Below are 12,323 nucleotides of genomic sequence, written 5' to 3'. Positions count from 1 at the left end.
CGGTCAGCCATAGATAAACGTAGCTACCTCTGTCGTGGTGGCTAGTTGCACCAGGTAGGGAAGATGTCCTGAAGTGCACGAACGTTAACCTTATGGCGGTCTTCTGATTGGTGGCGTGCTAAAACGTTTTCCTATTGCATCCATTTTGCACAATTTTCTTGTAGCGAACCGCGCAAAAGCAAACCCCTGGCACTTTAATTTCTTTACACCATGGCTTGTTAGTTCTCCTCCGTTTCCAACAGCTGCCCATCTTCATTTATTTTTTAACTTTTGACACCTGCCTTCCTTTAGCAACAACGCATCCATGACAGCTAGTGGCCTTGCCAAATAGACGCACACAAATCATGACGCTATATGCGAGGTTCTGGTAGGCCTACTGGTTATGGTTTTGTGCTATAAATTAATAATATTTTATAGCAAAGTTTTAAGTTGACTATTTTAATTGCATGATAATTTTTTGTCAACATACACTCACAACCTACTGTCGTTAAAAGTGAGGCCTAAGCAAAATAGGCTACAAGGCTGTCTGTGCATCACAAACACGACTGACCCCCTTACGGCTCCCACACACAGCTGCGTTCCGTCAACGCAGGCCAGTGGGTGTTCCCGACGGTAGCTATGCAAATGACTTAAAGTAAAACCGTAATGTGATTGGTTGGTGCCGTCCGTAGATTGGCTTGATTGGCCGGTGCCGTCTGTCGTTGCAGCAACAGCTGAACTCCTCAACGCGAGCGGCGGGAGAAACGCGATGCGACGGACCCACAATTCAGTTCGGCAACGGATCACGTGAGCCCATGTAAAGTGAATGGGATGCGTCTCCAGCAACGCGAAACACGCAGCTGTGTGTGGGAGCCCTTATGGTACCGATCCACTTGCACGACACTTCTTTTTGTCGTGTCGCATTCCACTCTAGTCCTATGGGTGACGTCAAGCGACTTTAACGCGCCCGCAAAGCATCCCGGGAAGGCAGTGCTGCATTTGAAATAATGTAGCGCGACAAAGAAGCTGGCCGAGGCCCATCTTTATGGTACCGATCCACTTGCACGACCCGACATACGCATGGTGTCGCGCTGCCTCCCCTCGTTCAGTCGTGTGTGGGCGTTTCGTTTAAAATGTCAGTTACCAGCTCATACTCAGTTCGTTTTAACGTATCTTAAGTGTTTTTCCACAAATGGACCACAATTTTAGGCATGTACTTAACAGTATACAACACATTAATAGCCTAAACAAACTATGCAAGCCATTTCGAAATCTTGTTTTATTTAAACTACTCAAAGCAATCTCAAATCCTCACCAGAAACACCAACAGTCAATATATTCATCCAAATCCTAGTTTCGTTTGTTTTATGGACTACTAGGTGGTCGTGGAAGAGATCGTTAAAACATTATTTGTCTTGTAAGCGGAACCAAAGTTTCACAGGCACCGTTGTGGTAGAACAAAGGACCTACAAACTCGTCCTTTCATATGTCGGGTCATGCAAGTGGATCGGTACCGTTATGCAAATGAATCCGTTGAACGCGAGGCGACTCTCCTATAGACCTCTCCAGAATAAGTCCCGCCTCCGTAACTTCCGTATCCATCCAACTTCCGGGCGTGGATTGTCTATGGGGAATAACATGGCGTTTAACATGGAAAGCTAGGCTATAGATAGTTTTGAATATCTATATGCATATCCATAAGTTGTTTTTGAGTTTATACTATTTATTCATGCACTCGTTTTGTTCAAGCATAGACTGTAGACCTATGTGTTCAAGAGTGAAGCCAATCAAACTTGCAATTGATTTCAAAACCATTAGCATTGTTGTTTTAAATGTATGCTTTCATTATTCTCCCATTTCTGTAGGCAATCTATTTTTTTCTCTCGATGTTAAATTTGATGACTTTCGATGAAAATCCTGTAGATGGCGCTTGCCAAATCGAACAGAAATCGTCTAGTATTGTCTTCATTTTACGACATATATCCTCTTTTCGTCAATCTACTGTTTTGGTCTACTGTTCTACCTCGTGCACAAGCAGAAATGAAGCTGACTTTAACCTCGCTTGAATAAACAAGACCAAGATGCCGCTAACTTGAGTTAATGGAACGGCTTCAGCCCCAAGTGGAAGTCTACACTAGTTCAAGCCAGGCTATTTCTGTTAAGCGCCGCCTTCATTAGCGAGGTTGATGGAATATCCCCACGGATATTCATCAAGCCAGGTGAAACCTATCCTGGATAAGTGCGCGCTCACGGCTCCCTCAAATAGACCCCGCCACCGATCACAGATTCACTGATTCACCATGGCAACTAGACATAACTAAAGCGGCTTCATTGCTTCTTCCACGGTGAGAAGTAGGAAGCGATAGCCTTTTCACAACAGCAGCAAACAGCAACACCTCTGTTTAGGAGAATATTGCAACTAGTGCCGCGACCACCACGTGCGAAATGGTTAGGCACTCCCGTGACGTCACATGACAGGTCGGAAATGGCGATATGTAAAAGTTAATTAATTATCACAAACGTTTAAATAATGACAGTGGGTCTAGTTATATGTGATAACAATGTGTAGTGGGCAGTGGAATAACTATTGGTTTCCGTTTGTGATGACTGCTGACTGAGATAAGGGATGAGATTAAATAGATCCTGGAATTTAGCCTGGTCTGGAGCAGGCTAGCTCCACAGAATAAATCGCCATGGTAACTTATACCATAACATATCCTGCTGCCCCCTATCCCGCTTTTGTGCAACTGGATCACGGATAAATTGAGCCAGGATAACCAAGATATCCCGGCTTAATCCCTTATCCTAGTTTTGTGCAATAGGCCCCAGATCTTTACAAACGTAGGCGGCATTTCACTCTCAATGAGTGTAGTGCTACATCTACTGGAGATCGCATTCCATTTAGAACATCTTATTTTGATCTTATACGGCGGCGTCAAGACACAAATTTTGAGTTCTACATCTGAGAAGTAATATTTCCAGCATGAACTCAAATAGAACGCTTATGAGCGCTCATGCAATGTGTGCATCCCTGCAGCAAGTGAAACTGGAGGTTATGTGGGCTAGAAGCAACAATAGTTTAAACAACAACGTGGCTTCCTGTAACTATCAATGGAAAAAACATAGAAACTGCTAATCATAATCTTTAAATTGACATTAATTAAGCTTGCTATGTGCAACACAATTTATTTATATTGCCTTTACATATGTTTGGGTAGACTTCAAACGTTTTTGAATTTGAGCTTACAGTTCTGTCACTATTTACCACGTCCTTTACATTTATTTAATAGGTAGGCTATTAGTGATACCTCGAAATTAAGCTGTTGTCTGTTGCAATTTATTGTAGCCTGCTAACCCATATGCACAAAAAAATATTTCTGAAATTATTTCTTGATTTATAACATGAGATATGTCTCCATGTAGGGTAGTGTCAAATAGTGAAGTGATAGCAGGTAGATCATGTAGGCCTACATGTCACATGAGCCACGCATAGGCGCTGCTTCTTCTGTCCCTCCCAAACTGCATTAAAATGGTGTTTTTAGCAATCAGAATCTCAATTTTTTTCGGGGGAGAAACTCCCGGACACCAATATAGTCCGCACCCCTCTCAGAAAATACTTACAACGTCCCTGTCCCACAACCCCCACACTTTTAAAAAGCTTGATACGCCTCTGTAGACACACAGTTCTTACAGCTTCACACCACCGCTCTTTTTTTGCTTTTGGTTTTAAGCTGCATTCAGACAGGAAGAGACTACAGTAGCACGTTTTTGGAGAGGTATCGTGTGCATAATGGGCATGGTATGAAAAAAGTGAAATGTTGTCGGTATGTTTTTAATAGCTAGATATATAATAGATGATGTAAGTATTATGTGGGTACAAAAGTGTTGCTGTTCTTAATCTACAATTCTGGAAAAGAGGGGGCGTCTTCTTGTATTCCTACACACAGGTAAAAACTCTATGATTACTTAGGGGAGAATGGGCTAAGTTGTACAGCTTTTTAATTAAGATGACCTCTAAACATGGGGATACAATAAGTTAATTAAACTAATGCATACAACACAAGATTGGGATGTTTTTTTTTCATTAGTTGAAACCTTAAAAAATATCTAGGCCTAGTGTCATGCAGTTGGTAGCACCACACATAGATATGGCTACTACAGGGCTCAGGGACGGACTGGGACACAAAATCAGCCCTGGCATATTTGGCCCAAGCGGCCCTCAAATCGGTTGGACTCAGGCACACCTAATTAAATACAAAATCCTTGCATTACCCTTAAATATGCATATATTTTCAACTAAGTGTTGTGGAGCACTGAAAGTGGACATTGGTAGCCATGGAGCACATGATCTCCATATTCTTAGTAGGCTATACAAGTAATTATGAAAAAAGAGTTTCTGCTTGAACTCAAAGTATAATTTAAAATTACTCAGCTACATTTAAACTATACAATGCTCAATTGATAGCAGCACCAAAAAAATACTAAAGCCTATGTGTAAAGAGCTAAATTATCTAGATTGTGGTAGACCTTATTGTAATTTATACCAGTTATATGACAACTGAAACCACACAAAATAAACAAGGCAACTTTGTTGCCTGTTACTGGAAATATTTTATTCATGTACGCTATACTACCTACCTACATTGTTGGTACACTTTAAAACAGTACAGCTACATGAACTTACTGAAATAAAAAAGTACTACAATATCTATATAATTAGGCTAGGTCATGAAAATGTGAAGGAGTCAGTACAACCGATAGGCCTGTGCCACCATTTCATCAACACTCAGCAATATTTCATCATTAAATCACTACCATCATTAAATTAACTCTATGCAGAATTAGACTACGAAAATGTGGAGCAGACAATAGTAGGCTGTCATTAGTTAATCAACATGCACAAAGAAAACTATTTTAAAAATGTAGGCTATGTTTTTGCTTTAACTTTATGCACTAACTGTGATTGGTCAACTCGCTCTGTGTGTTGAGCCGGCTGCTTCAAGCAACCTGTGGGTAGTAGCCTAGCATCATACTAGTTCGCTAACATAAGCTTTGCAAATAAACTCAGACATATTTTGGTTACAATTACGGGGTTATCCGATTGTAAACTGTCTATCTGCCAGTAACGTTTTGAAATGAACACTTCGTATCGCTAACGAGCAGCAGTAGGAGTTCGTTCTAACAACCTTTGCGGTCGTGAGCGACGCAGACATAAGAGACACAAAACTTTGAAAGGTTTACGCCGACGTAAAGGCAACTGCATTGTGTCGACGCAGAAGCATACATTCTATTCATCAGCACATCAGTGAGGGTGTTTACGTCGTATGCATCCACGCACAAATGTATGGGCGTACAAATAGCAGTCGCTTTCAAAATAAAAACAACGATATTGATTTGCATGCATTATCTCTATGCTAGGCTCTTGACTATTGTTCTTTCACGGACCTTACGCGGGCCGGTCAGGGAAAGCCCACGGGCCGGATGTGGCCCGCGGGCCGTATGTTGCCCATGTATGGGTTAGGCCTAGCTTAGTTGGCTTGTGCATGAATATGACTTGACGTTTTTGTAGCCTACATTTCCGTAACCCTTTAAATACTACTTTGAGAGACCAACCACCACTCGTGCCATCGATGCTGAATTTTGGGCGTCTGATGGAAAGTGATCAATCTGACCAACAATTAATGTTGATTGGGCACTCTTTTGCTGTACGGGTTTGCAAATCATTAATAAATGCTTAAAAAAAACTTAAGTTGTACTATTTGTTATCATAATTAAGTCATCATAATCATCATCATCAGCATGGCATGTCAAACGCATACCTGTTAGCAGGAACTAGATTTTCATGTTGGCGAAGCATGGCTTCCTGACTACAGATGGTTGACAGTTTTAGTTTCAGTTGCTACTTCAGAACGGTTTATGACAATTTGTTTCATTTCAGTTGAGTGAACTTGTGCCTCAGTGAGAAGATGAGTGTCACTGTTGTGCTGCTTTTTCTGGTCTACACCCTTCAAACAGGTTACCTTCACTATCTTACAGTATTTGTTATTGGCTGCTACATGTATGTATATCTGTAGTCCGCTGTTTCCCCTCTTTCTTTCAGATGGTCTTTTTATTTCTTTATCTTTCCTCTTGAGCTGACCACCATATATATACTTATACTTATACTATAGGCTAAAAGCAGCAGGTTCCCAACACTTTAAGAGACACACTGTATCTATATTGCATCTGTATTGCAGGGAGTCACCAGACACACACACACATACACATGCAAACAACTTAGCTGGATAGTAACCTCTTTTTTATTTAAAGATGAGGTGCAATAGAATGTCTTTTCTAAAACAGATAGTTTCGGTCCCTGATTATGTTTGGCTGAAACGTGTTCGATGTCGCTGTAAAATCCAGCACAAACATACACCTGACCGCATTTCGTTCTATATTACTGCACAACTCGATTCAAATGTTAGAGTAGCTGCGTCTCGAAATGCTTGGCAATCTTTCTGGTAGAGGAAATATATTTCTTGGCAGAAGGATGATTATCTATAAATTGTTACTACATTTCTCGTTGCTGTGCCTTTATTTCACAAAATCTTGCCATTTATATGTAGTAACTGTTTTAGAAAAGCAATAAGCCACTCAAGTCCGTAGGTTACACTGATTTTAGAACAACTAAGGGCACCTTTTAGGGTTGTGCGTCATGCCTAATAATGCCCCTCAGCTGTTCTTCAATCAGTGTACCATACAGCCTCTCGGGGCTTATTGCTTAAATTTACACTTGTATATTGAATAGTGTGTTATTTCTACACATTGTAGGCCTACACATTGCACTGAAATAAGACTCATGACAAAGTACATAAACAAACGCGTTTGTTCTCTCACAGCTGGATCCCCTGTGTACAAACCAACTGGAGGATCTGTTACTCTGGAGTTCCAGCAGCACCAGCCCCTGAAGATGGGGAGTATAGATTTCATAAGGTGGCACTTTGGCCAAAATCATATAATGAAATATGTACCTCGCAAAGACACTGTTACAGTAGTCACCTATAAAGGTGGTTATCGTCATCGAGTGGAGTTTAATAATGAGACCTTCTCTCTGGAGCTGAAGAACCTGCAGAAGAATGACAGTGGACTCTACAGTGGAGAGCTCAGTGCTGGAGAGACAGACATTAAGGTTGAGCATGAACTCTCAGTTCTGGGTGAGCATTATGGATGATCAAATGAATAATACTGGTTATTACATTACATTACATCACATTTGACTGACGCTTTTTAGCCAAAACGACTTACAACTAGATAAACAGTTTAATGCTTTTTAAACAAGTCTCCCAACAATTCTAGAGCAATTTAAAACAATTGAAAATGTAGAGTAGCCTACAATGGGAAAAGGGCATCAGTGAGTGCTGTTTTAATATAGTTAAGTGTCAGATCTAGTCAGGTGATAAGTGCTAGAATTAGAAGGCTAGTTGTAAGTAGTACGAGAGGAGATTCTTGTAGCACTACATACTTTCTCTGAAAATGTTTTAATATATCAGATTAAAGTGAAATTTTACTTTGGGATAAGCATTCACATTTATCTATCAAGCACACACACCAGCACACATGCTTACACACATACCTTTAGAAACATCGGTAGGAGAAACGCAGATGGACTTCCTTTCCCAAAATATGAAAGTTATGTTTGTGTGTGTGTGTGTGTTTCAGATCCAGTGGAGGCACCTGTCCTGTCTGTTGTCTATAACCAATCTTGTGGTGATTTCTTTAATGTGACAGTGACTTGTAGAGGTCATGACCTCTCTCTGACCTCCACCTGTAACAACATCAACTGCACTCCAGAGCGAGAAACCTCCACTGACTCCAACCTCACCCTCTCTTTTAAAGATAATAGCATCACCTGCAATCATAGGAACCCTGTTAGCTCTAAAACTGCTAAAATGGAGTTCACGCAGTGTCCAGGTAAAAAAGACATGAACAGTTTCACAGTTATTCTGTCCTCAACTTTTAAATGAGGGCCTTCTTACCTGTAATATTTAATCAATTATTGTAATCAATTGTTTTATTTTTCCCAGTAGACTTGAAGTGATGAGTTCAAAGATTTGACCAATTTTGCAATTTTGTACTGCTACTGCTGTCTGTACTATCTGGATCAACAGATGCCTCCTGCCATCTTAGATTTGTTTCATACTTTCATCATCATTGTTGGGTTCAATGCCATAATTCACATAAAGTATGAAGCAAATTCAAGATGTTTAGGTGGGAACATTACGGTTTATGGTTCCGTCTGCTCTCTCCCTTAATCTGCCAGTTGGTAAATCTCCAGTGTAGTCATGTCTACTGATAATCCAAGCACAACACTTAATACATGTATCTTGTGATACGTTATTACAGCATACCAAACACAGGATACTTCAAAAGTATGTTGAAAAGGACCAGTCACCCCAGAGCACTTCGGGTTAAAGGTTCTCTAAGCACGGTTGGCAACGTCACTTCTCATGACTTAGAGTTTTAATGACGTAACATGGCTTAGAGAGACTTTTAGTACTTTTCTGGCTACTGAGTTTACTTTATGCTAATTATTTATGCTAATTACTTTATGCCCAAGTTTACTAGTATAAATGTACTTGTGATACACTTGTACATGTACTTATACTTATACTTTGTTGGACTAAATTGGCCCATTTTCAGTTTATAATAGTAAACTCGTGTACTGAGAACTATACTATAAGTAAACTATACTAGTTACTTCTAGCACATCTTTTAGTTCATTATAGTATATGTTAAATATATACAAGGTGTAAAAGTAGTAAACCTTTAGGGTGCAGTACAAGTGAATTTATAGGTGTACTGTTCACTAATAAACTGCATTTATAGGGGAGAAGGTAAGAGGAGCCATAGGGTAAGATGAGCCATTTGTTTTACATTCTTCATCATTCTAATGTGTCAAAGAGGTTTTGTTTTGTAATTTTCATTTACAAATTTCATGAATTTTCAATTACAAATTTCATGAATTTCATCAAGCCAGTACCTTTCCGGAAATGTTGTCATCTTTGCTGCCATCTTTAGGGGAAAGTCCGTAGGAGTCAATTGCCAAGTGTGCTCTGGAAATTCACAATTTCGTCGCCGTTTAAAAAAAAAAAAAAAACATAGTCCAGTATTTCTTTTGAAATTGAAATGAAGTTGTATGGACTGGACTATGTTTTTTTTTTTTTTTTTTAAACGGCGAAGAAATTGTGAACTTTCCCCTAAAGATGGCAGCAAAGATGACAACATTTCCGGAAAGGTACTGGCTTGATGAAATTCATTCTGGACTCTCTATCCGACCACATAAAGACCTCGGGATACTTCGGTTTGGCTTTAGGGACCCTCTACTCACTACCACGTAAGTGTAATGTTGTTTGGAACTAAGAGGTATAAAAATAGCGTTTTGTAGCGGCGAAATAATATGCCCTTCTCACTTCCACGCTAACGAGTTTTGACTAAAAACGGTAACATCGAACTTTCTTAAAACACATCCGAATGACATGATTTGGATGTCAACTCAACGTATGTACTCCCAATCATCCGTAAATTGATCTAAAGTGCATTTTACTCCGGATAATTCCTTTAAGTTATTATAACACTAAGGAACAGAATGAAGTCACAAAATCAAGGCAAACTTAAAATTTTTACAGATGCAATACAAGTACGACTGTAGTTAGCTGGCTCAACTTACCCCAGCCCTGGTGACTCATCTTACCCCACAACCACCATTTTGAAAAAAAAAATGTTTCTCACAACAAGCTAAGGTAAAATTCATGATTACGGTATGTTTAGCCCTCACATCATAGCTTAAAAGGGCACCAATTGAGGTGTAATACATCTGAATGTTGTTCTATTCACGTTTTCTCTAAATCACCCTAACTCTGGACATGAATGGAATCCACTTTGAGAGTAACAAATCATATTTTTACACACATATTTTTTACCACATTTGCCATGTGCTGTACCTTTCCACCTTTCCACATATTGTAAAGAATGATTCCCTCTTCCTTAAAATGCTGTCACATGATAAAATTTGTTTACGGTTTCCTAGAAAAAAAGGGGTGGTTTATCTTACCCCGTTCTCTCATATTCCTTATTTCAATCACACACACACTAATGGTATAGACTGCCACAGAGGGCGCCAACTGGCACATCGGGACCACTTTTGGGGTAAAGTGATTTGTCAGGAGGAGCTGGGCTCGAACCTGCAACCTTGCGATTCCTCTACCTCCTCCGCCAAAGCCAAACACTGTTGATATAAATTTCTAGCCCAAATTGTCCTGTTCATGATGGTATACTTAAAGTATACCCTAAGTAAAATATAAGTTTACCAGAAGGGTAATATTAGAATCAGCTAAGGAGGGCAATTCTCCTGCGTAAATCGCGTGTAAGCTTTTTTTACGCACTTCAGATACGCACCTCTGTGTTATGCGGATTCTCCCATTCCCGCGTCTGTCACACCCACAGTTCGATATCAAAGCGGCCTTATGAAAGAGGCGTGATTAATTTAAAATAGAACCAGACTGATCCACCACCTTGTTAATTCAGGTTGATATGAAAACGTGGAACGTAGACTTTCTAATTGACCTTCTGAATGGCATTTAAATCCAGAAAGAACACAAACCAGTCTTTGATTTTGAAAATGTAAGCATGGTGAATTGAATAGCAAAGGCCTACAGTAAAAATTGTGTGTCATCACATAGCCTAACACAAAATTTCACTTTTGCTTTGAGGTTTGTTTATAAAGAGAGTTTTGTATAGAGTTACCACAGGTTACTGTGTAGATGTAACAGAGGCGAACTGAGCTATCATGCTAGTTGCCCGTGTAAATCCTCACACCCCTAACGTTAAGAACGCTTCTAACCGCTGAGTTGGAAGCCTGAGCTTTTAGCTCAGTGGTTAGAGCGTTTGACTCCCATGCCGGTGTGTGTCGAGGTGGCGGGTTCGAGGGACGTGAGCGGCGGACGAATTACGACCTCTGTTACATAGACATGCTTTAGCCATTTGAGAATTTTAAAATAGATAACCCTTGTGAGGGCCTCAGATTTCCTTTAAAACATTTTTCAACTTTTTGGATCCCTTAACTGAAGAGCACCAGAGGGTCACCTGCAGTGTAACACACTAGCAGCACGCCTTGCAAATCATTGTGGCTATCAGAAGCCTCTGCCTCATTACTATCTCTGTTCTCATTGAATGCCAATGGGGTGGAGAGAATGAAAACTGATAAAAATTACATTTGTATCAGCTCCTTGTTTTTAACACAATTTACAGTAAATGTCTACATTTTTTCACAGACAAGAAATCTCCCTCACAACAAAATAGAGCTTTGCACATGAGCATATCTGTATGCCTATCCGTCTATGTCCCGGTGGTGTCTGTTATGCTGTTGGTAAATGTCTAATGAAAAGAAAACCGATGACAACAGGTATGATAATGCCTTCTTTTACTCTTTTTTCATTTATGTTACTTACAAAGTACCCAACTTACATGCATGCTCTTCAGACAAATACATTATGTTTTCACTCAGTGCATGAAATAAAAAAAGAAATTATTTTAACATGAAATATGTAAACTCTATTCATATTTTCTTCAGTGTTCGTTTATCTATCTAACCATATTGTAAAATGTTGGTCTTCTTAATTGACAATGATAGAAACAATAACTAAATCAGCTTTTTACCACCTTAATAACTTTGCCGAACTTAGAGGTCTGATGTCCAAAAATGATTTAAATAAACTCATTCAAGTATTTATCTCCAGCAGGGTTGATTGCTGCCGTGGGCCTTTCACAGGCCTTCCTAAAAAACGCCATCAAACATCTGCAGGTGATATAAAATGCAGAGTGGTTCTAACAGAAACTAATACAACTGACCACAAGAACTGTCTTCCAACTTCCAAAATGACATCAAAATGCCCCAACTGTTCCCAGTTTCAAATCAAGACAAGACCAAACTGTTAGATGCTTTCTGCCAAAAGCTCAAATGAACTTCCTTCATTTTTAAGCTATTGAACAATTATGCTTCCATTTACTATTATTTTCTGTTCTTTGCCTTCATTTATGTAGAGCACATTGAATTGCCCCTGTGTGTGAAATGTCCTATATCAATAAACATGCCTTGCCTTGCCTACAACTCAGATTTATTTAAGAAGTATTAAAATAAGTCTATAGTAAAACTAAATGTCCCCATATCATGTTAAAGGTCCCCTGTGTAATGTTTTCAGTTGTTTGTTAACAAAATCAACATTTCCCATTCATAAATGTGGCCCCATTCATGTTTAATTACCACCACCACCAAATCGAAGCATACCTAATTGGCTTATTGGCTCATT

The 12,323-nt window shown here is 39.6% G+C and overlaps 1 protein-coding gene across 3 annotated transcripts; it reads left to right on the top strand.

Annotated features, from left to right (window-relative positions):
• Positions 1 to 3,631: 3,631 nt before the first annotated feature.
• LOC143134417 (uncharacterized) lies at positions 3,632 to 12,118 on the top strand. 3 transcript variants are annotated; one of them, XM_076294817.1, is made up of 6 exons: positions 3,632 to 3,778; positions 5,918 to 5,994; positions 6,858 to 7,172; positions 7,678 to 7,929; positions 11,289 to 11,419; positions 11,757 to 12,118. In XM_076294817.1, exons 2-5 carry the CDS (start codon positions 5,946 to 5,948, stop codon positions 11,393 to 11,395), a joined length of 723 nt encoding a protein of 240 aa, XP_076150932.1. In that variant the 5' UTR covers positions 3,632 to 3,778; positions 5,918 to 5,945; the 3' UTR covers positions 11,396 to 11,419; positions 11,757 to 12,118. The 3 variants fall into 3 exon arrangements, with proteins under 3 accessions (XP_076150932.1, XP_076150931.1, XP_076150930.1); XM_076294816.1 differs by having other exon boundaries at positions 3,632 to 3,926; positions 11,754 to 12,118; XM_076294815.1 differs by having other exon boundaries at positions 3,633 to 3,926.
• The last annotated feature ends 205 nt before the right edge of the window (positions 12,119 to 12,323 follow it).

Source organism: Alosa pseudoharengus, unplaced genomic scaffold (genome assembly GCF_046254945.1).
Source record: "Alosa pseudoharengus isolate Yale_2024_CS ecotype anadromous, Long Island Sound unplaced genomic scaffold, YU_APseudo_1.1 YU_APseudo_1.1_scf_2, whole genome shotgun sequence".
NCBI lineage: Eukaryota > Metazoa > Chordata > Actinopteri > Clupeiformes > Clupeidae > Alosa > Alosa pseudoharengus.
Note: the sequence above shows the minus strand (reverse complement) of the source record. Positions and strands in the feature narration are given on the sequence as shown.